The sequence below is a fragment of the Gymnoscopelus microlampas genome (assembly GCF_963454915.1).
Source record: "Gymnoscopelus microlampas genome assembly, chromosome: 2".
Lineage (NCBI taxonomy): Eukaryota > Metazoa > Chordata > Actinopteri > Myctophiformes > Myctophidae > Gymnoscopelus > Gymnoscopelus microlampas.
The window spans coordinates 56,294,528-56,320,471 of record NC_139939.1 but is presented as its reverse complement, the minus strand read 5'-3'; the positions used below and the strand labels follow the sequence as shown (position 1 = coordinate 56,320,471).

The 25,944-nt window shown below is 39.7% G+C and overlaps 1 protein-coding gene across 2 annotated transcripts in view; it reads right to left on the bottom strand.

Moving 5' to 3' along the window:
* Positions 1-5,582: 5,582 nt before the first annotated feature.
* dctd (dCMP deaminase) overlaps positions 5,583-25,944 on the bottom strand; it is a 37,766-nt gene continuing 17,404 nt past the window's right edge. The window contains exons 4-6 of one of the 2 annotated variants that reach the window (XM_084081299.1): positions 20,263-20,379; positions 14,278-14,374; positions 5,583-9,419 (exon numbers count right to left, since the gene is read on the bottom strand). In XM_084081299.1, the coding sequence (XP_083937425.1) occupies positions 9,134-9,419; positions 14,278-14,374; positions 20,263-20,379 (500 nt within the window). In that variant the 3' untranslated portion in view covers positions 5,583-9,133. Of the gene's footprint in view, positions 9,424-14,277; positions 14,375-20,262; positions 20,380-25,944 lie in introns of both variants that reach the window. The other variant, XM_084081300.1, reaches the window with a different exon arrangement.

The following is a 25,944-nucleotide window of genomic DNA, read 5'->3' as shown; positions in this document are numbered from 1 at the left end:
CAGATCTACAAGCTCATAGCACGGCACCGAGTGCCACGCTATATGAGCTTGTAGATCTGCTATTTTTGAAAAATCTTGAAAATCTTTGGATATATATTTCTCAAAGCAAACATTTGTAAAACATTTAGTTCCAGGGACCGCCGGAAGCAAATATTTGAGTTACAAATGTCCCCTTGAAAAATGAAATAATCTAATATTTGCACAAATGTTCATGATTTTTCCAAAAAATAGCAGATCTACAAGCTCGTTGCGCGGCACTATGAGCTTGTAGATCTGCTATTTTTTAATAGCTCAAAGAAATCTAAAATAGGTTAAATAAATTGAGAGATTAAATGGAAATCTAGGTGTGCGCGTCAGGTTGTAACACACGCTCCAATATCACTGTCATCATTGATAAACAGTGATGCTTTAATTTACTGAAACACTAACACCGAGCGCTGTGAAATATTTGCATATTATATTCAATCATTTCCCTTTAATCACATGGACCTTAGCGTCTCTATGCCGGGGTGAGCATTCAGCGAAAACCTCGTATCACTGAGCCTGATAAGATCCTCCTCTTTATCACTCTGCCTGTAGAGAGCTGATGCTCTTATCCAGAGGAACGTGCAGGTGACGGTTTAATAAGGATGAGGTTTCATACAAGGATATTACCGGTACTGTAGGTGCTGTGACAGTTACAATAGGCTCTATGCACAGCAGCCATATTGGAAAGAAATTGGGCCTCTCCCTTACTTCCTTCACAGGTGTTACCAATGATTCCAATGAAGTCTCTGTTCCATTTAGTGTAGCACAGTGGTTCTCAAACATTTTAATTTCAAGGACCCCCATAACTCTGAGAGTGTACAAATGGAACCAAATGGACCCTTACGGGTCCATTTGGTCCCATTTGTACGCTCTCAGAGTTACACACCCGTAAGGGGCCATTTGGAACCCCCTCAAGGCACCAGCATGAGGGTACCTGGACCACACTTTGAGACCCACTGGTGTAGCAGAGTGTTTCCAGTGAGCCAACATGCACAATATCAGCACCCTGACTCTGTTTGACCAGAATGGAACAGAGCCTTCACATTAGTATCATTGGTAACACCTGTGAAGGAAGTAAGGAAGAGGCCCAATTTCCTTCCAATATGGCTGCTGTGCATAGAGCCTATTCAGGCATTTAGCAGACACTCTTAATCCAGAGTGATTTACAGTAAGCAAGGAAAACACGAGGCAATCTGGGAACCCATTCAGTTCTCCTTTTTTTATCATTATCATTATGTCTTGAGGGATTAAACACGAGGTAATACATCAAATGCATAAAAATAGTAATCTAGGATCATAGGTAAACCAAGAATTTGTCATCATTCTAAACAGTATATTATAACAAAATAAATGATCTGTACATTGAAACTATACAAACTAAAGGATGCCAGGTCAACAAATGAACCTGGCATCTGTCTAATAACATGCTATCTAAATTACAAATTAACCTTTGCATAAGATTGCAAGGTCATCAAGGCTATAGGGCAAGAGATACAGGCTGAGGTAGAGTCTGAAGAGGTGAGTCTTCAGCAGTTTTTTTCCAAATGTTTTACTTAAAAGTATCAATACTGCAATGTAGAAACTTTGTTACAAGTAAATGTTCGTAATTAAACATTTACTTGAGTAAAAGTGCAAAAGTATTGGTATCAAAATGCACTTAATGTACCAAAAGTAGAAAGTGCTCATTATGCAAATGTCCCATTTCACAAGTTTTCAAAATGTATGAAATGTATACACATATTTTGAAAATTGCAGATCTACAAGCTCACAATGCGTCGCATCACGATGCATTGTGAGCTTATAGATCGGCTATTTTCAAATGGCCGAAATATATGTAGGGCTGAAGTGGTTAATGTATATTTTGTAATAATTATCAAAATCTACAAAGTAACTAGTAACTAAAGTTTTCATATAATTGTAGTGGAGTAAAAGTACAATATTTGGATCCGAGATGCAGTGGAGTAGAAGTAACAGTATTGAAAATTGTAAATATTGAAGTAAAAAATACCTCAAAATTGTACTTGAGTACAGTACTTGAGTACATGTACTTAGTGGCTTTACACCACTGCTACGGGCTAAGGTGGAGTCCGAAGAGGTGAGTCTTTAGATTACGGCAGAAGATTGGGAGTGAGTACAGTTCTAACAGCAATGGGGTTGCTGCTGAGGGCCTTGTAGGTGGTGTGCGGCATAAAATAAAATAAAAAGCAATTTTGTTGCTGCAATGACTCGAAGAGTTAGTATCGAAGTGTCCTTGAGCAAGACGCTGAACCCCTAATTGCTCCCGATGAGCAGGTTGGTGCCTTGCATGGTTTCCTCCGCCATCGGTGTATGAATGTGTGTGAATGTAATGCACAATCTATGTAAAGCGCTTTGGAGAGAAGCGCTATATAAATGCACCATATAAGCAAATTGACCTCCGGGGATCAATAAAGGTTTATGTGGTCTTATATTTTTAAGACTCCAGTACTGTTCATGCCAGTGGAAGGCCCAAAAACATTGTCCTCAACTGAATTAAACAGAATAAAACAGTCTTTGTCCACTGAGAGGTCCCATTCTCACTATTTAGTCCATTTGTTTTGAGGTTACTTTTGCATGTGCACTTTTGGTCTGGGGGAATAAATAACAATTAAAACAATACAAAAGGGGAGGGGGGAAAGTGCCATCTCTGCCTCCGCCCTTACAGAAAGAATGGTTCCGACTTCACAATTTTGGACATGTTTATAGGCTTTGAATATGTGTGTGTGCATATGTATGTATGCACACACACACACACACACACACACACACACACACACACACACACACACACACACACACACACACACACACACACACACACACACACACACACACACACAGTAGGCATGCTGTGTGAAACAATACTTATGAATCCTAACTCCGCTTTGACACGTCTTCAGATCGTTGTGCGTTTGTTCAAAGCTAATTCCATTTTTTTTATATCAGAGACAGTGCACATTAATCAACATGTCAGTTTTCACATCCACGTAAATGAGCCAGTTAGCCAAAAGCTAATTTTCATCTGTAGTCCCTGAGCAGGCTGTTAAAAAGTGATGATAAAACTATCCATACAAAAACAGACATCAATACAAGACAGTAGACAGGAGTAGTACAGGAGACTGAACAATTACTGTAGAATATGAGAAATGACACCAGTGCCAAACGGAGCTGATAATTGCCCATGATTACAAATTTGGTTAGCTTTAAGCTAGTCTGGGAGGCATTGCCTCGGAGTTTGGACAGCGGGGGCGCGGCCACTGCGTTGTGATTCAAATCAACAGCCAATGAAGAATAGGGGGCGGGATCCACATGCAGTGGGTGTTGCATCTAAATAGGGAGGTTTCCTGTTAGTAAACATGAGAGGAATATGACCGCGCAGCTGCGGGGGGAAGCCTATGGGTGCGTTTGGAAATTACGCACCGGAGCACACTCGCCTATTAGTTTGTATTGGCCAGTGCGCTCACTGCCGCTCAGGGCTGTATTTTCGAACGCGCCTTTCCCCCACTGACCCCCAGGCATGCGCAGATTGCGCATTCTGCTCTGTGATGACGTCGCGCGGAAATCCGTCTATAGGATCGACGGGAAGCAATTTCCCCTTGAGAAATTTCGACCGCCATTGTTGTGTACTGCTGTTTGCCTCTCGTCGGACTTTTTAGACGAGTTGCAACCGGTAAGAGGCGTGTCCGCTCAGATTCAGAGCGTGACGTACATCCCGCCCACAAATACAGGGGGTTTGGCCCAGAAGTTCCTCGCCGAGCCGGCGAAAACTTCTGGGAACTCAGATTAGCTTTAAGCCATCTCTTAAAAGACCTGAAGCTGATTCTACAAATGTCTTCTAAATCCCAGCAGGGGAAAAAAACGTATGTTTCTATATCAGTGGTGCTCAAACTTTTTCATGTCAAAGACCCCCAAAATGATATGTATTTGGCCGCTGATCCCCATCTCAAAATATTTTGTTCCAGGGACCCCCAGAAGCAAAGATTTGAGTTAAAAATGTTCGCTTTTAATTAACATATATTCAAAGATTTTCACGATTTTTCAAAAATAGCAGATCTACAAGCTCGTAGCGCGGCACTCGGTGCCGCGCTATGAGCTTGTATATCTGCTATTTTTGAATAGCCAAAGTGTAAAATAATGCTTTTTTTTAGTTCAAGTCATAAAGTGACACAGATGCGTTCCAGGTCTTAATGGGTAGGGTTGAATTAGGTAAAGGTAAAATAGTTGGTGGTCTCTCTTACTTCGGTATAGGGCAGGGGTCCTCAACAACAAATCTTGAAGGTCCACAAATCCGTTTTTGAATAAGGCTAGGGTCCGCACATGCAAACCCGCGCGCGCGAAGCGCGCGCGGGTTTGGGCGCGGATTTGGGCGGATCCGGGTACTTTTCCCCCCGTTTTTTCTTACTTTAATTCGGTTTTAGGGTTAGGGTTATAGTTATTTATTTTTTTATTATTATAATTTTCCCAGGGTCCACAGAGAGGTGCCCCGCGGTCCGGAAACGGACCGCGGTCCGCCTGTTGAGGACCCCTGGTATAGGGAGACTATTCCAGTGATGGGAGACTAACAGAGAAGACTGTTTCACCAAACACACTCCCGTCTGAATGGTACATCACAGTCCCCTCTGGTAGTTGCCCTTGTTGCTCTGTCACCACTTTCCCTTCGCTCGATTAACTGTTTCAGTGGAGGAAGCCCATTTAAAGCCTTGAAAATTAGACAAGCATCTGCAACATAAAATGTAACAATTCAATTAACACAAGGCTTCAACGTTTGCACTGAATGACCGCTACTCTAAGCCGTTGGTTCTCAAAGTGGGGTCTGGGGACCCACCGGGGGTGCTTGGGGGGGGGGGGGGGGGGGGGGGGGGGGTTCCAGGGGGTCCCCAGCAAAATGTGTTAATATAGCATCACAATAACTTTAACCACTTTAACCTTTTATATTTTGGCTATTCAAAAATCGTGAATATTTGTGCAAATCTTTGAATACAATAGGTTTTAGAAGGAACATTTGTAACTCAAATCTTTGCTTCTGGGGGTGCCTGGAACAAAATATTTTGACATGGGGACACCAAATACATATCATTTTGGGGGTCCTTGACAGCATAACAGCTGTGAAGTCGTAAGTGTGCAAAGAATCACCAGGACAAGACGAGAGCTCGCGGAGTTGTGCAGGGTTTATTGATTCCACATTGCACCCAAAATGTTAAGCACACAGCCAAACATTAAGAGTAGGCGATGCTATAAGTAATTAGTCCATTAGTACACCCTGCGGACCCCGGTATGTACTGTACGTATACACAACGGACAGATGGAAAACATAAACGAATGCACACACACACCCACACCTCTGTCCTATCTATACAGTGGTGCACAGTTATTTAACCCATTAAGACCTGAGGCGATAGTTTTTTGAAAAAAATCTAAAAATTTGTTTTCAATATTTTTCAAAAATAGCAGATCTACAAGCTCATAGCGCGGCACTCGGTGCCGCGCTATGAGCTTGTATATCTGCTATTTTTGAATAGCCAATGAAATCTAAAGTGACACAGATGCGTTCCAGGTATCAATGGGTTAAATACAGAATAAAACGATGAAATAAAACAAGTTATTTTCAGTGTGCTACAGCAGTGTTGTTCTCTTTTCTGGATAGTGGCCCACTTAAAAAAAAAAATGTAATTTTAAAGCATTCGTGGCCCACCCATCTGACTATTTAACGCGGCTGTGCCTTGTGCATTTTAATTAGCATGTTTATTTTAATAATTATCAATCAATAGATTCTGTGGTCGGCTTGGATCAATACCTATTAATTGGTGTAATAATGAAAATAATGTTCAAAAGTTTTAAAGAAGAAACTACCATGGCATTTGTTTCCTCCATAAATTGTTTTAATTTGAATGTTATCATTAAAATTGTAATGTTTTGCCAATTATTTGGAGGTGGGCTTGCAGTATCCGTGCATGTTGAGAATCACCGTGCCACAGCATGTATTGGGAAACACCTATAAATATACTTAATTTGGACTAAAACCGCTGCAGCGAGAACATTTCCGCCCCCCCAAAAAATAAATAAAATGTGACTTTAAAACAACTTAGTCTTCTAAATGAGAATAAATGCTCCCCTGCTGGCTAAACGACCCTCAGAAAGGAACTATTACATCAAGTGGAACGACTACAAGAAAACACTTTGCAGAGATAAATTACCCTAATAAAGCTGTGGGTAAAATGGGGTTTTCTCACTCTCTCCTCTTGGCTGAGAACTGGTGGACAGACACACTTTACAATCAATCCTAAGTGTAGAAATAGACCTCTAACACAGAGTTGATCTAACACAGTTGATCTAACTAGGGCCCATTGGCCATCATCTCACTTTTTTGACGACTTCTGTAATTATGCAGAGGGGAACATTTTCAAGCATTTTCAAAAACAGCATCCATGGATGTAAGCTATAAATAAAATCTCAGGACTGAAGTTCTAATGCTCCGTTTCCTAAACAATGAACACAATATGTAAAAAGATGGGTCTCCAGGCACACAAACAGATATGTTTTAGGTTTTAACCTGGCTTTTATAATGATACTCTATATCCGAGACTAGTAAGATTTTATGAAAGATGCTTCTGGAACATATTGTTAGTTTGACCACTTCAAACGCTCTAATTTTAAAATAACCGGAAAAAAAGTATTGTTCCATATATGCTGGCTTCAATGGAATCTAAATGACTGAAATCAGGCGTGGCGACTTTAATCCATGAGTATCTAGGCGTGAGATTGCAGATCAGCTATTTTTTTAATTTATTTTGGAATACGTTTTGTGGATATTTTTATTTGTTTGTTAACTTAAAATTAATCGGTCAAAACATATCAGCAATCGGTGGTCTATATGCCAAAGGGTTCCCAAACGTTTCAGAAATTAAAATTGTATTCATATTATGTTCCAATGTTCAATGGCAAAAACACAATTACATGGTTAATTATTTGTGGGAAAATTAATCGTCAACTTAAATGTGTTAATCGTGTCAGCCCTACTCGGTATGGGACATAAACACACGGCATCGTCAGGCTCTAGAACTCATGGATTAAAGCAAGATAAAATCTCACAACTGAAAATGTTTGTATGACCTAATGTGTCCTAACATGCGACACACACACACACACACACACACACACACACACACACACACACACACACACACACACACACACACACACACACACACACACACACACACACACACACACACACTAGAGCTGATTCCTAAATCATTAACACAATATGCTAAATGATGATGCAAATTCCTTGCTGTCAACCAGGTGAATAAATCACAGATTGAGGCTTTAACATTTGCTTTAATATGAATTTATCAGACACTATTACTAAGATTTTATGGAAGATGCTTCTTAACATATGGCTAGTTTGACTACTTCAAATGCTCTAATCTTAATGATAACCGAAAATAGCCTATCTACAAGCTCTCAATGCGTCGTAGACGCATTGAGAGCTTGTAGATAGGCTATTTTTGCTGCGCAACATCCATAGAAAACATGCTGCTGGCTTCTATGGAATCCAAATGACTGAAATCAGTCGTGGCGACTGAGAACTTTAATCCATGAGAACTAACACTAGTAGGGCATGAGAACACCGTCCATCTGCCAAAAAAATAAAACTTTATAGTCAGTGGAGCAGAAGAGTGTAACAGTCAATCTTTGCTCAGTGGAGAGGCTCTGAGAAGGTCCACACTCTGAACCTGTGGTTCAGGACATGGTTCACTATACTCTCACATGGTCAGAGAACATGAGAACTCTCTACCAGAGGAATACTGTGTACTTTAACCGATTGCTTCTTGACTTCACGGTTAATGTAAACGTTAAGCCAGCTGAGGAGAACTGGGGTCTACAGAGTTTAAAATAAATTATGTTTAAAGGGATAGTTCACCCTATTCTAGCAAATAGTCACCCCATGGAGACTTGAATTCATGGACATTTTTTTTACCGTTTTTGTCGCATTCCTAAACCAATAAATGTGATGACCGGTGGACCGGTAGGAGACACAAAGTGGACCGGTAGGAGACACAAAGGATACTCACTGTGTCTCCTACCGGTCATCAAATTATTGGCTTGGGAATGTGACAAAAACAAAAAGTGTCCATGGGGTGACTAATCGATAGAAAGAAAGTCATTTTGGGCGTGAACTATCCCTTTAATACTGTATATACTTATTCAAAGTGTGACACCGTCATACAACACAATATAAATTAAGTTTTAGTTGACCCTGCTATATTTATATATAGTTTGTAGTTCTGTAACTTGACCGCAAATGTAACATAGTACCTGACCCAATTTTTATTTTTTTACCAACCCTTGGTCACCCTTTTCTGAATAAATCAGTCCTTCCCACGACTGTCAAAATTAAACTGTTATATTGGTAAGACAAGTAATCCATTGGCCTTGAGCGGCTAAAAGCCTCAGAACCCAGAACATGCAGCAAACATCTCAGAAGTAAAAGAAGGGGTACAAATATGAACGTGAGTGCACGCCCCTTACCACCCCCCCCCCCCTTTACTGCCTTATAAGGCCCCAACTCCTCCCTTGTTTTGAAGGGTGTTTATAGGAGTGAGACATCCACTCAAAAAATTAAATACAATAAAAGAGAACATTTAAAACATTGAATCCGGGAACGCATGTCTGTCATTTTAGATTTCTTTTGGCTATTCAAAAACAGCAGATATACAAGCTCATAGGGCGGCGAACATTTGTAACTCAAATACTTGCTTCTGGGGAGTCCCTGGAACAAAAATATTTGACAAATGTTCCCTTTAAAAATATATATACAGTATTTAAAGATTTGCACACATTTTCACAAAAAAAAAAAAAAACAGCAGATCTACAAGCTTGTATATCTGCTATTTTTGAATAGCCAAAAGAGATCCAAAATGACACAGCTGCATTCCCGGATTGAATGGATTAAAATATAAAAAATCTAATAAAAGGAATAAAATGAAAATGTTCAGTCATGCCGAGCAGCCATGAAAGGCGAAGCATGAAAACATATATTTTTTCTTCTTTCTTTCTTTAACTTTGAGAATATCTGTCTGGCTGATCAGAGACATAGAAAGTCAAGATATCCTTGAGTATTCTGCCTTTGGTACAAAGCAAATAAGGAAGAGAAAGGGGGAAAAAAAAATACAAGAGCCACCATGGCCCTCTCCTCTCTCTCTCTCTCTCTCTCTCTCTCTCTCTCCTTTTCACACAGTCTTTGGTGCTCCCTCGCTCCCTGACGCGAGCGCAGCCGTTCCAGCCTGGCTGCATGCTGGTTGAGCCTCCGACGATCCAGCCTGGTTGATGGAGTCAAAATCAATGACGATCTGCGTCCTCCTGGGCTTGAACTGCCTGCAGCGCACACACACACACACGCGCACATACACACACACACACACACACACACACACACACACACACACACACACACACAGGTGAAGAGACAAGCACAAACATTCATTATATGAATTTTAGCCCTTTAAGATCGGGGAGGCATGTCATTTTAGATTTCTTTGGCTATTCAAAAACAGCAGATCTACAAGCTCATAGCGCTATGAGCTTGTAGATCTGCTATTTTTTTTGAAAAATCATTAAACTTTGTGCAAATCTTTGAATTTATATATTTTTAAAAGGGAACATTTTTAACTCAAATCTTTGCTTCTGGTGGGGGTCCCTGGAAGAAAATACTTTGAGATGGGGGGTCCACGGCCAAATTCATATCATTTTGGGGGGTTCTTGACATGGAAAAAGTTTGAGAACCACTGATATTATAGCAACACGTTTTTTTTACACACACACACACACACACACACACACACACACACACACACACACACTCCACGATTAAAAACAAACAAAAAATAGCAGATCTACAAGCTCATAGTGCGGCACTCAGTGCCACACTATGAGCTTGTATATCTGCTATTTTTGAATTGCCCAAAGAAATCTAAAAATGACACAGATGCGTTCCCGATCTGAATGAGTTAAACACACACCACTACTAAATCTACAGTACCTGCTCGTCCAGGTTCTGGTCATATTGAACAGAAGAAATGAGAGAGAGTAAGGCTGCAAATATTGACTGAAGATAATAAAGTAATTATACCGTTGATTACTTTTTTTCAGAAATCAATCAAATAATGGAGACACGTGTTTTGGTATTAGTAATGTCAAAGAACCACTGTGGAAAGATTCCAATAGATTCATTCTTGTTTTTTATAACAGACTAAATTGCTTAGTCGGATTAACCACATGAGCCCCGTCTTATACTATGTAATCGTAAAAAATGATATTTGTCACCTATACAAAACAGGAATAGAACATGTGTTTTCTCCACAAAATGTATGCTTTTTAAGAACTGATTAATCGATTCAATTGGTTAGTTTGAGTAACTGTTGCACCTCTATGAGAGAGACTAGAGTTCTCAAATTCTGCCCGTACCCGACCATACGCGAAAAATAATCTATTACCCCCAAAAAATGACTTTCAACTGCCTCTAGCGGCCTAACGGTAAGGCCGTCTGGAATGGCAGTGGATGTGTTGGAAGCAGCTCAAAGTGAACGTTACTCAGGTAAACATTTACGTTCCTAGCCCGTGTTATTAACTCATTCAGTGCCAGACATATTTCTGGCTGTGTGGTCCCAGTGCCAGGATTTTGCGATTCTCTTACCTTTTCAAGTAGTCACAGACTATTTATCCCCAGTATGATTGATCCCCTGATGATTACTAATCACTGAGGGTTTTCAGGTGTGGTTTCACAAATATCAACGAGGTCATCGCGACCATTTGTTGTTTGATAATAGCATGTTTCACTCAAAAATACATGGTAAAACACAGGAAAATGTATTTTTTAACATTGAAGTGAATGGAGCAGCAAATCTTTGGATCGCGTTATCTCATATATTATAAAACATTTTTATTTATTTTAAAGAAAAACGGCGACAATGGCTAAAACTCAATCGAAAATCGGCAAAAGTGGTCGTTTTCAAGATGTCTTGGCCATTATCTCTGGAACGGAAAGTCCAATCTGCTCAGTTCAAAGCTTGTTGGATGCGTGACTTTGATGATATTAAGCAGATAATGAGACCTTTTCTGGTTTTCTGTTTTTTTGGGCCTCAAAGTATGGTAATTGTTCGGGCCGAGCCGAGCCCCAGGTCTGCCCAGTAGGGCCCAGTTAGAGAGAACTCCAAGAGAGACAGACAGAGAGACAGTCCAGGAAAGAGAAGTTAATATCCATCATGTTTGGGTGAAATGTACCAGACAGACCCTGGGGAGGCTACTGTAAATACATTGATGTATGTATGCTCCCCTCTCATCCTCTCCTCTATCGCTCCCTCTCCTTCTGCTAGTCTCTCCTCTTTCTCTCCATCTCCCTCAACCCTCTAAAGTCTAATCCATCTCTGTTGACTTCATGTTCCTCTTTAAACTACACTCCTTGCTCCTTCAATCTCTTCTTGTCACCATTTTCCCCCCCAGAGATGCTTGTTCATCCCTCGTCACCTTTTTCAATTGTTTATCCCTACCGGAACCGCTGCCGGTCATCAAATGATTGGCTTAGGAATGAGACAAAAACAAAAAAATATATACATAAAAGTCTCCATGGGGTGACTAATCGATAGGGGAAAAAAAAAGTCATTTTGGGGGTGAACTATCCCTTTAACACATTGATTACCAAGATCGCATATACTCGTTCTTTCAAATGCATCACTTGATGGCCAAGATCGAGTTGATGCGTTCTTTCCAAAAAAACATATATCTTTTTTGAAAATTCCACAAGGGGCGACCTAACACAGCTTTGGAATGATCGATCGTCACTCAGAGAAGAAGTAGTCGGATGTGACGTCCTTCCAAAAAAGAAGGAAGCCATCCGCCCCAACGATGGGATTTTCAGAAAAACAGCTGTAAATGGTAAATGGTGCATTTATATAGCGCTTTTATCCAAAGCGCTTTACATTGATTGTGCCATTAACCCATTCAAACACACATTCATACACCGATGGCGGAGGAAACCATGCAAGGCACCAACCTGCTCATTGGGAGCAATTAGGGGTTCAGCGTCTTGCTCAAGGACACTTCCACACTAACTCTAGGGGAGCGCCCCAGCCCGGGATCGAACTGGGAACCTTGCGGTTTTCCAGTTCACTCTACCCGACCACTCTACCCCCGAGCCACTGCCGCTGTAACTCAGTTTCCTTTTTTTTTGCATTGAAAACCACCCGTTTTCAGCGGACCAAAGCCCCAAAATGGCCGATCGTGGTTGGAACGTTATTGTCCCTGTGGATTCACAGATCCCTCCGCCTTCCCACAGGAACTCTTTTTTTCGTGTTTTTTTTGTACACAATGTATCTTCCACGGCGTTTCAACGATCGTTGATTTAAGGTAATTACGCTGGCATGGGGATAGAAAACTATGCTTAATATCTTGACAGCCAATGTGTTAATAAGTGTGCGATTGGAATAAGCAGAGTTTTTTGGCATGTGATACTGGCATACGAATAAGTATACATTAAGTACCTCTGGATAAGACTAAACTGACATTGTAATTGTACAAGTAGACGAGGCCTTCATAATGGTAAGAATGATGCCTTTGTACAGCGCCTTCATACAAAAGCACTTTACAATGTGCACGACATTCACTCTCACAGAAATGAAACCATGCATGGCACCAGCCTGCTCACAGGGAGACATTAGAGCCTCAGTGTCTTGCACACTTCAAGCTTTGCCCATGTACATTTTTATTCACATGTTCTAGTGCAGGGGTCTTCAATGTTTTCAGCCCAAGGACCCCCTAGCTGAGAGAGAGATGAAGCAGGGACCCCCTCTATTTTGTATAAAATTGTGTTTCGGATTCGACTTTTTTTTGTTTATGTGGTCTGCTCTTTTTTCCCTCTACACCGATAGCTCTTTGCCAAAAATAGCCAATCTACAAGCTCACAACGCCTCGCAGCGCGAGGCGTTGTGGGCTTGTAGATCGGCTATTTTTGGCTAAAATTCTCCTCATAAAAGGGATGCTAGGGTTAAGTGGTTAAGGTAAAAAAAAAATCAAATCACACAAAGATTTGGTGGACCCCCTGTAGTAACTCTGAGGACCCCCTAGGGGTCCCGGACCCCCTGTTGAAGACCCCTGTTCTAGTGTTCAACGATAAAAACACGATTAAATCGTTATTCGTAATTATTTGAATTAATCGTCAAGTAAAATGTCATAATCGTGACAGCCCTAATTAACACATTGACTGCCAGAGTTTTTTCAGAACAGTCTGTAGCCTCTGCCAGGGTTTTGCCATGATTTTGGTACCTGTTCGCGTAGCCACAGATTTTTTTCCTCCAGTATGATTGATCCCCAGATGGTTTCTAATCACAGATGAGATTCAGGTGTGGTTTCACAAATGTCAACGAGGTCATTTTGACCTCGTTGACATGTGTTGTTTGATGTTTCAATATAGCTCAAAACCAGTAGTTTTAAACCAAAAAACAAAGTGAATTGTTTGTCCGTTTGAATTTTAACATTGAAATGAATGGAGCAGCAAATCTTCGAACATTTTTAGCTCCTAATCTGTTCGTAATTCGACAAGGGTTGAAATTATAAAAAAATTCACAAAAAATAAATAAAAATTTTTCCTTTTTTTCAAAGACGTATATATACGTCTTTGGCGGACAACAGCTGATTATTAAAAGACGTATATATACGTCTTTGGCAGCTAAATAGTTAACTCCTTGGGTGCCAAAACCGTGAATCTCCGGTTTTGCAAAGACGCACGTTGAGTGCCATAACCGGAGATCTCTGTGAAATTGTTCCACAAGGGGCGGGGCTAGCGCAACTTTGGAATCACCCACAGTGCCTCTTAAATGGAAGGGACAGATGGATCACCGTGCCAAAAAAAAACTCCCTTCCATCCGCTCCCATTCTATCTCCTTGATAAAAACCTCCACATCTCCTTAACTTTTTACATGGGGGAAAACTAGTCATTTTCGATGCGCGATCACTCCGCAATGGTGACTCGTGTGAGAGATGTTATTGTTCCAGGCGTTAGCCAGGACCATCCATTGTCATACACGCATCCATTGTTTACATCTGGGTGCTCCTCGTCGATTCTACAGCTCTAAACAGCACAGCGTAAACGGCGAGATCGCTGGCACTAGATGTACCCTGTTTTAATAAACCTCTGGCACCTATTGAGTTAAGAGGTAATGTGTGTGTGTTACACACCTGCATTCCACGCCAGCCATGCCGAGCATTCTCCTGGAGGCAGTCATCTCTGGGCTGTCATGGTACTTATCAGACAGGTAGATAACCTCCTTGATACCTGCACACACACACACACACACACACACACACAATGTGTTAGGGGACAGAGGGAAGAGGAGAACGACATCGTCAGTGAAGATAGATTACGGGCGGGCGGGTGGTAGGCTACGCCGGTAATCCGGTAAATCCCGGTTATTTCAGAATGACGACGGCATCAATTTAAATGCTGTCATGAAATGTCAGTGAAGTGATGCAACGCAAGCCAAATGGACACACAGCCGGCATTCATCAGGAGAAATAACCTGTGTTGCCAGGTCTGCTTATTATAAGCGAGTTCAGGCTTGTCCCCCCCCCACCCCCATCTGAAATTATAATTTGTGCCAGGGACCCTTGTACCAGATTTGTGTTAAAAAGAAATATTCCACATTTTGCATTTTTTCCCCCTCAAGATGGTTTTGAATATAGCAGATCTACAAGCTTGCGATGCGACGCGTTGTGAGCTTGTAGATTGGCTATATTCAAAGTATATAGGTTTGAAGTGCTCATGTGGGCTATAGTCACTTCTTTTGGGCTCGTTTTCATAGACCTAGTTGCTTATTTCTCTCGCAAAATCCTCAGCTTACATTTTATAGTGTTTTGTCTGCTCATTTGTTTCTTTCATCGCTTACAACACCTTTAAACAAAAAAAACACATTACAAAAATATAGGTTATACAGAGTACATGTGAAGGAATGGATTGTTCCTGTTTTATCACTGCACATTGCTCAGAGCGTTTACGTCTGCTCTCCATAAAACTTCAATTAATATCCTGGGCTTTTATTTAAACCATTACATGACCTAACCTTATTAAAATGAGGATACAGAGTATAGATGTAAAGTAGGAATCGTTCATTTGATCTTGCATAAGAGTGCGTTTCTCAGCAGCAAATATGGTTGGTTGGTTGGGTGTGTGTGTGTGTGTGTGTGTGTGTGTGTGTGTGTGTGTGTGTGTGTGTGTGTGTGTGTGTGTGTGTGTGTGTGTGTGTGTGTGTGTGTGTGTGTGTGTGTGTGTGTGTGTGTGTGTGTGTGTGAGAGTGTGTGTGTGTGTGAGAGTGTGTGTGAGAGTGTGTGTGTGAGAGAGAGAGAGAGAGTGAGAGTGAGAGTGAGAGTGAGAGAGAGATCTGCAGTATTTAATCAAATATTTATGCCATACAATATTTTATATAAATAATGAATAGGTTAGAAACTATGTTTCAAACCTATCTATTTCCCATCTATAGCTTCCTATATGGCATAGCAGTGGCGGCCATTTTGTGGTGCCACAGGTAGAACACCCATACATTTTTCACACAGAGATTTTCGAAAATATTTATATAAATTATTGTATAGGCTCCTGGTGAATCATCATGACCATAAAACATTTGATTCGGTGTCAAAAAAAAAATGAAAACCACCCAAAAAAAAGGGTATTAAATATATTATATAATATAATTAAATATTCAAAAATAAATTGACACAGAATCAAATGTTTTATGGTCACGATTCACCATGAGCCTGGATGGCTTCCAGTTCCAGGCTTAAAATAATTGATATTTCCTGAAATCTCCATGGAAAAAAATGTATGGATTTTCTATGGCCTTTATATGAAGTTCTACAGCATACACTATTTTAAATAAAAATAGACAAGTTTGAAATTAACCCATTCAATCCGGGAACACATCTGTGTCACTTTAGATTTCTTTGGCTATTCAAAAATAGCAGATAGCGCCGAGTGCCGCGCTATGAGCTTGTACATCTGCTATTTTTGAAGAAAAGAAAAAAAAAGTGAAAATGTGTGCAAATCTTTGAATATAATATATCCATTTTTAACTCAAATCTTTACTTCTGCATCTCAAGACAATGGTCCTTGACATCTAAAAAGTTTGAGAACCACTGATATATATTATAGCAACATAAGTAAAAAAATAAATGAAGAAAACATGATTTAGAAGACATTTCTTGAATCCCCAGAAGCAAGTATTTGAGTTAAAAAATGTTTGCTTTAAAAAAAACATATATATTCAAAGATGAGTATAGCAAAAAACTAAATGCAGATCTACAAGCTATTTCTGAATAGCCCAAAGTATAAAATAATGGTTACCGCAAAATACATCTAAAATGACACAGTATGTGTTACCGGGCAGATGGATTATTTCTCAGTAGAACGTGCAAGGAATTCCTCTCTGTTTGGTCTCATTCTAAAAGCCTGTTTTAGTTTATTTGCATTTTTTGTAGAGACCTTTTTCTCCCCACCTGGTTACATTTGGATACACACTGCCATTTGAACAACATGATAGAATGTATTGAACTGTAAATACATATAACAGTGATGCAGTGTGCATGCATGAGAAAAAAAAGGGCTGAATGTTTTTATTTTTTATTTTTTTCAAAGCACACATGAGCGGTTACACACCGCCGACACAGACTAGTGATATTACACTGTAGTTAAAATACAATTTAGTTGTAATGCGGATGCACTTGTATGTGACTTTTTGTTATGGTCCAAAGGGTACGGAATGACAGGAAACCGGCTATTCAGCGCGCAACCAAGTGTAAGATCAGCCATTACGACGCCATCAAGGCACCAACCAAACTACATTTCAGTCGACTAAATCAACTGTAGATTTTGTCGACTATAATCTTATGATATTTTAGTCGACTAAAACTAGACTAACGGTAAAACATTTCAGATGACTCAAATATGAATGGAATTTGCTGTCAAAATCAACACTGGTCCAAAGTGTCTCACTTTATTGAAGTCAGTGACGGCCCTCTGGTAAAGAACGCTGCCCACTCCTCATGACCCCTGACCCCTCTGCTCTAACTCCATCCATCGGCTACAACAGAGGTCTTCAACAGGGGGTCCGGGACCCCTAGGGGGTCCTCAGAGTTACTACAGGGGGTCCGCCAAATCTTTGTGATTTTTACATTAACCACTTCAACCAAGCATCCTTATTCTGAGGAGAACTTTAGCCAAAAATAGTTTGTGTGCTTGTAGATCTACTATTTTCGGCAAAGTGGTTCGGTATAGGGGGGAAAAAAGAGTGAAAGTACAGAAAGTACAGAGTGAAAGGTCAGGTTTACTAAGTATTGTTTTTAGAGCATGGTTAAATGTCTGGAAATACACATTAAAATGAATCCAACATGATAGTGCTGTGAAACAAGTCTATGAAGCTGCCTATGAAATCTATGAAATTAAAAAATACTTTATACAATATATAATGGGGGTCCCTGCTTTCTCTCTCTCTCAGCCAAGGGGTCCTTGGCCTGAAAACGTTGAAGACCTCTGGGCTACAAGATCTAAAGAGGTTGAGCTAGAAGGACGCCGACTACATTTCAATGCTCCTATTTAATCCATTCAGACCAGGAAAGCATCTGCGTCATTTTAGATTTCTTTGGGCTATTTTTTGAAAAATCTTGAAAATGTGTGCAAATCTTTAAATGCATATATATATATTTTTTTTTAAATGAACATTTGTAACTCAAATCTTTGCTTGGGATTCTACAAATGTCTTCTAAATCCTAACAGTTTTTTGAAAAAACGTATGTTGCTCAAACTTTTTCATGTCAAGGACCACCCAAAATTATATGCATTTGGTCGCGGACCCCCATCTGAAAATATGTTGTTCCAGGGACCCCTACAGAAGCAAAGATTTGAGTTCAAAATATACGCTTTAAAAAAATACATATATTCAAAGATTTGCGAAAAATGTTCATGATTTTTCTAAAATAGCAAAGTATAAAATAATGGTTCACGGTTTTAATGGGTTAATGTTTGATAAAAGTGAATCTGGAAAAATGGTGGCAAAATGATGAGAAAAAGAACCAGGTAAAAATGTAGAAGTGATGGAGAGAAAGAGAGACACAAAATAATAATTCCAGCTTAAGTGTTCAGTCTCAACAGTAAAGCCACAGCACCCCCTGTTGACACAGACAGGAATGTCTACTCCAGTGGTTCTCAAACTGTTTTATTTTATTCTATTCCAAGGACCCCCATAACAAGGAACTAGTCCTGTCACAATTATTCCATAAAAAGTTTGACCACATCATAATTATTTTTGCATGATGGTTAGAATTGAGTACACATTGAACCAAATGGAACCCTCTTAGAGTTATGGAGGTTCTTGAAATGAAAATCATTCCACAGTTTTTAAACATATGTTACTATGTCAGTGGTTCTCAATCTTTTTCATGTCAAGGACCCCAAAACGATATGTATTTGGCCGCGGACCCGCAGCTCAAAATATTTGGTTCCAGGGACCCCCAGAAGCAAAGATTGGAGTTACAAATGTTTGCTTTAAAAATATATATATTCAAAGATTTGCACAAATTTTCACGATTTCTCAAAAATAGCAGATCTACAAGCTCATAGTGCGGCACTCGGTGCCGCGCAATGAGCTTGTATATCTGCTATTTTTGAATAGCCAAAGTGTAAAATAATGCTTTTTAGCTCAAATCTAAAAATGACAGATGGTTCCCCAGTCTTAACACTACCACCGCCGATCCCCGAGCTGTGGTGCTTTTTCCTTTTTTTCGATTTTTTCAATTCTCGATACGGCACATTTCATTGTAACACCACCGGAAACAGAATTATTCGGGATCCGGTTTTGCCGATCCCGTCGGCCCTCGTTGTAATGACGAAACTGAAACTCCATTTTCTCCTTGTAGTTTTTTCTCCTCGGTGATCACTGTTTAACATAAACCGTTCTAACTACAACATGGATGCCCCGTTTGACACATGGTTTTCACTGATCGAACCAGGCAGATCTCCGCGATGTTTACAAACAGTGCACAGCTTAATTTTAAGGATTTTAACAAGGTCTATGGCGACGTGAAAAAAAACTAAAAACAACAATAACACATTGGCACTGGTGAGTACATTATGAGATTAACCTCTGGCGGTCAATGTGTTAATGGGTTAACCTTTTCTCAGTGTTTATTTCCTAGTAAAGTTGTTCTTTTGTGGTTTTCTTCTCCCCCTCCCCCCCCACACACCCCATGTACAGCATCTTTGGGTACTTAGCGCTATGCATTTTTTAGATATTAATATTATCAAAAGGTTTAAGAACCACTGATCTAGAGCGAATGGTGAAAAACACAATAATGTTGCTTGCTTGCTATAGAGCCATGAAACACAACATTTTGACATTTTGCTCAACCCCAATTATTGTCAAACCAGAACAGCCACAGCAATTAAATCCATGTCCAATATCACCAAGCCCTAAAATAATATAGTTTAATTATAAACAACAAAAAGACGACCATGTAGACATACCGTGGTCAATTTCTCTCGTGCCTCTTATTACTTAGGCTTGTTTTTCTTGAACAGTTTGCCTGGTATCCTATTAGTTTCAATGTAAAGAGTATTATTTAGATAGTAAATTGTTTAGACTGATGCTTCGTTCTTGGATTACCTTCCTTACTTTAAGTCGCACTGGATAAGAGCGTCCGCTAAATGCCTAAATTGTAATAAAAATAAAATAACACCACCGATGTGAAGAACTAAATAGAAGAGGCAATTGAGCCAAAGTCTTTCATTGTAAATCGCAATAAAAACAATGAATTGAATTTACTACTTAAGCGACTATTTTGAAGAAAAAATAAAACAAGGGGAAAAAGTACTTTGATAACCAACGATAGAGTCTTACTCTTGACTGCACTGCTATCAACACAATCATCTATATACTATCAATAATAAATAAAAGACAAACAATCTACGTTCACAGATATTATAATAATTTGAGTTATTCAATTATGGCCAAAAAACTAGATAGATCAATATTTTGACGATAATATCCAATTTTGATCTGGTGCATGACACCGGAGTGCAACTTTAGTATAACTCGGGTTTTAGGGTTAAAAAAAATGTGGATGCTCTCACACAAGCATAGTAATTCAAACGTGCGTGCCACACGCGTTGCCACTTACCAGCCTGAATGACCAGCTTGGCACACTCGTTGCAGGGGAACAGGGCCACGTACATGGAACAGCCCTTCACATCGGCACTGTTCTTATTCATGATGGCATTCAGCTCAGCATGACACACTAGAGAGAGAGACACAGAGAGAGAGAGACAGAGAGAGAGACACGCACAGAGAGAAATACACACAGAGAAAGAGAGAAACAGACAGAGAGAGAGAGAGAGGAGTCAATGCAACGCCCCCACAAAAACATTACTTTCACAGCTTTTAGCCAGACTAAAACATGCTGTGATCACTGGTTTAATTTGAGCCCTCGACCACTTTCATACTGGCATTCCTATTTTGGCATGCCAGGATGTCAATTAGTTTTTTTTTAGTGGGTATGCTAGTTTTTTCATTGCATTTTTTTTTAAGGTTTTAATGTTAGTTTTATTTATTTATTTTTGCATTATGTGGTATTTGTCAGTGGTGAGATTTAAAAAAAGTCCGAAAAAAATATTGTGTAATAAAAAAGAAACGCCAACAAAAATACACACCTTTAAAAAGCACAGCTAAAACATGTTTATGTTCATATCCACCTGAAAAACTTGTACGATATACATTGACAAATCACTCTGAGAGTGATTTTTTGCCACTATTTTTGGCAAAAAATCTTCAGAATAGGGATGCTATAGGTTCAAGTTAAGGAAAAAAATAATATATCACACAAAGATTTGGCGGACCCCCTGTAGTAACTCTGAGGACCCCCTACGGGTCCCGGACCCCCTGTTGAAGACCTCTGTTAGCCTATGTAGATCTGCTATTTTTTGGAAGTCGTAACTCAACAAAGGCTAATTCATCCTAGTGTATGATGGAGACAATTTCAGGATAACTTAAAATCTCTGCAATTCGATTATTGTGAGCGCTTTTTATCACGATAAACGATTATCATGATTATTGTCCCATCCCCAGGAGAGAGCACCCATTTATCAGGTTCATTTTTTATAGTGTTCCAGTTCCAATTTTGTCTGCTCATTTCTCTGTGTCATCATTTGGTAGCCCGGGTCTGAATTTTTTATTTTTTTTCCTGTTTACTGAAGAGCTGGAGAGACAGAGAGACCCCCTGTTACGGAACAAACACTCTATAGCAATGATTACTATCAGACAATAGAGCCATTTACCACTCATTTTAATAAAGGAAAATCACTCACCCTACCCTTTAAAAATGGTGTTTTATAATGTTGACTGTGAAGCTGAAAAAAAAAAAGCCTATTGTGATGATTGAAGGCTGAGGATTCAATCAGTGTTTTCTGGGGAAGCTTTCAAAAGAGTCTACTTGTAGAAAAAAAATAAAAGCAACAAGTTGGAAAAATGTTTTCATCTTGACAGATCTGTCGTTTGAGCTAGTATGTGCTCATCTCTGTCGGGTGGAAGTCCAAAACTGTTACTTCTCAGGATTCAATTTCAAAAGCATCAAAAGTAACAGATCTGCAAGCTCGAAACGCGGCTTGTAGATCTGCTATTTTTTCGTGCACGTTCCCCCCAGAATAGGGATGCTGGGGGTTCAAGTGGTTAACATAAGTGGCATTTTAAGCATATTTTGATTATCACGATAATATCGTTAATCGCAATTATTTTTGCGTGACCCTGTAGTATGATCAAGTAGGGTATTGGTTCTCAAACTTTTCCGCGTTGACTTACTTGACTTAAACCCTTGTGCTCTTAGGGGAGGATAGGTAATTTATGAATTTCCTCCAGCTAGTTGGGGTTTCGCGTTGAGGACCCCCAAATTGACACACATTAGCCCACACACGGACCCCCATTTGAAAAGAAATGCCAGGGACTCAACCATTTTAATTTCTTGGGGGTCCCAATCTACACTGTAGTATCATCATCAGTGTTAATTTAATTTAACGGGTCCATTTGGTTCCATTTGTACACTCTCAGAGTTACAGACACATAAGGGTCAATTTGGTTAATAATTATTAACTTGGCTGGGGACCCCTGGAACCCCCTCAAGGACCCCTGGGGGTCCCCGGACCCCACTTTGAGAACCACTGAAGTAGGGCATTCATTTACGGAAAAATAAAAACACACAAAAAGTTAGAGATATAAGAAGTTTTTGCCTGATAGTGACGATATACATTTTTTAAACAGACCGCTCAGCAGGCCTAATAAACCAGGAAATAAGAAAGCACAGTTTTTCTAAAAGTCTGCATCTGTACCTAGAAAAACACACACACATACACACACACCCCCCCCCCCCCCCCCCCCCCCCCCCACTCTTGGAAACTTAGCGCTGCTATATTGGTATGGTTATTGATTGAGTCATTAGACCATGCAATTAATGGGTTATTATCAGATAAGGGCCAAAATGTCTAAATCGTGCATCCCTAAGGTGTGTCTGTGTGTGTGTGTGTGTGTGTGTGTGTGTGTGTGTGTGTGTGTGTGTGTGTGTGTGTGTGTGTGTGTGTGTGTGTGTGTGTGTGTGTGTGTGTGTGGGGGGGGGGGGGTATGGTTCTTTGCAGCACTAATTATGAGGTTATGAATAGTCCCTGTCAGCAGTAGATTAGCATATCCCTGCAGGCCAGGAGAGGCATATACAGCTGCATGGATACCACACACGCAATACCACACACATACACACACACACACACACACACACTTTTGTGCCCAAAGCGCACCAATGGGCAAGTCAGAATCTCAAGGCACACACACCTGTATTCATGGCAGAAATACACAAAGCTGACTACGCATCGCGCTGTGTTCAGTTGAGATCTGTCATCAAGATTTGTGATATTCTCTTGTAAAAAAAAAAAAAGTATAAATACAACAATAATTATTATTGTTCATTATTATTATAGCAGCAAGCAGTGAGGACCAGGCCTTCACACTTCCATGTGGGGACGTGCGGTAGCCACGGGCCACCAAAGCAACATGAGTACAAATCCAATCCAATCCACTTTATTTATAGAGCACATTTAAAAACAACAGTGTTGAACCAAAGTGCTGTACACTCAGTAAAATAAACAAGAGAAACACACACAATGAACAAGACAACGATTGACACAATGCCTGGGGGACGCAGCAGCTTCTCAATCTGAATTTTCAAATGCCAAGGAGAACAAGTGAGTTTTCAAACGTGATTTAAACACAGGCAAGGTTTGAGACACTCTAACATGGGGTGGCAGCTCGTTCCACAGTGTAGGCGCTATGGAGGAAAATTATCTATCTCCCCGTGTCAACTTTGTTGCTGGGACCTTAAGGAGTGACTGGTCAGTAGACCTCAAGACCCTTGTACCATTATTGGGAGGTAGAAGTTCGGATATGTATAATGGTGCCAGCCCATTTAAAGACTTAAAGACAAACATTAAAGTCTTAAACTGAATCCTGTAACGAACAGGGAGCCAGTGTAGGGAGGCAAGAATAGGGGAGATGTGATCATATTTCCGTGCCCCTGTTATGAGGCGAGCAGCCGCGTTTTGGACTAACTGTAGTCGTGACAAGCAGGCTTGGCTAATGCCAACATAAAGTGCATTACAGTAGTCGAGTCGGGTTGAGATAAAAGCATGGATAAGACGTTCAAAGTCAGAGAGGGTTACAGCAGACTTGACTTTGGCTAAGAGCCTCAGCTGATAAAAGCTGGATTTAACAACAGAGTTAATCTGTTTGTCAAACTTAAAATCATTGTCCAATTTGACACCAAGGTTAGTGACCACTGTAAAAGGTTAGTGACCAAATGTACAGTAGGAGTAGTTTGTAAGTAGTATAGGGACAATAACTTCAAGGCAGCGATAGGTGGCCCTTTGACTATAACTCTATATTGGCACCAGGATGTCTTTATAGGCCATGACTAAACACATACAGTATTTAAAAAAGATCCTGCTTCTCGCCATTTCGATTAGTCGAAAAAGTAAATTGATAGAAGAATCACTAGGAAAATAATCAATAGTTAATTGATAATTTGGTCTTTCTGTTGGTACATACAGTATATCACTTGCTACTGCGGTTGAATTAATTATATTATCAGATTTCCCCAGAGGGATAAATAAAACGTCTATGTTATCTTAACAATGACGTGTTGCGTGTCATTGTTGACACAACAAGATAAGACAGATGGAGCTCCAGCTGTGTGTGTCACGACGAGTGACAATTCCAACAGCAGCCAGCCTTTTGTTGCCGGGCAGAAACCGCGTATCTCCATATTTCAACTTGTTATGTTTTTTTTCATAAATGAATGCTCTATTGTCATCATACAATACACGTGAAAATAGAAGATCTACAAGCTCACACGACGCGCTGTGAGCTCGTGGGGGCTATTTACAATTTGTTTTTTGTTTTATAATAATAATTAAAAAAGGAATGTTTTTTGGACATACCAGGTTTCCACCAGTCGACGACATTGTCTTTGTTTCCTGGGCACATGCAGGGAATAATCACTGAGTGTTTTAAGAGGTTGTTCTGACAGTTAACCCATTCAATCTGGGCACGCATACTGTGTCATTTTAGATTTTAGCCATTATTTTATACTTTGGCTATTTTTCTAGATTTTTTTTATTTTCTATTTTTTTATAAATAGCAGATATAAAAGCTTGTAGCGCGTTACAGAGTGTCACGCTACAAGCTTGTAGATCTGCATAATTTTGGGGATCCTTGACATGAAAAGGTTTTGTTCCAGGGACCTTCCCAGAAGCAAAGATTTGAGTTAAAAAAAAAATTTTAAAATAATATTTATGTATTCAAAAATGTGCAGAAATGTTCAAGATTAAAAAAAAAAAAAATAGCAGATCTACAAGCTCATAGCGTGGCACTCGGTGCCGCGCTATGAGCTTGTATATCTGCTATTTTTGAATAGCCAAAAGTATTTAAAAAAATGGTTATAGCTAAAATCTAAAAATGACACAGATGCGTTCCCGGTCTTAATGGGTTAAATGTCACCACAAAGCCCCTCTGCGTGGGACTGGGGGGGAAAAAAATAAAGAAATAAAGATTATAGGCTTGAACTCTGTGCCGTTTCATCTCTCATCTGAGAATGTCACAATAAAAAGAAGTCTGGCGTCTAGGGGACGATTAGAAAAGCTACACTAAATGCCACCACCCTGGGAAGGTTGCTGACAATCATAATAATGAGTGATGGCGCTTATGATATAAATTAAACAAGGAGTAATATGTGTTTTTTTTTTTACGGCTGCAACAAGTGATTATTTATTTTCCTAGTTGATTATTCTATCGATCACATTTTACGATTAATGGAATAAATCGAGAAGCTTAATTAAAAGAGTCTGGGGACGATTAAAGGGATATTTCACTTTCGAGCAAGTTTTGTCACTTTATGAACAAATTCTACTGCAGCTGATTGTGAACAATTTCTAGTATCTATTTAACAAAAACAGTCAGTGCAAACAAGCCTTGAAAAACGTTTGCATTTATTTTATTTTGCATTTAAATAACCTTTAAGGACTTTACACGTGCGACCTTATTTGTGCGCTTAATTTGCCTGAAAGTATATATTTTTTAAACTGTGTCATGAGTAAATCAAAAAGCAAATATAAATCGACAGTTTTGATTCAAAATTTGGTCGATTTTTCACCGCAAATTAAGGCATCAACCTGTATGGATGTCAAACTATATGATTTTTTATGCTAGATACTTGCCAGCGATTTTTGGACATTTTAACACATTAAACGCGAAGAACGTAGTCCTACGGTCC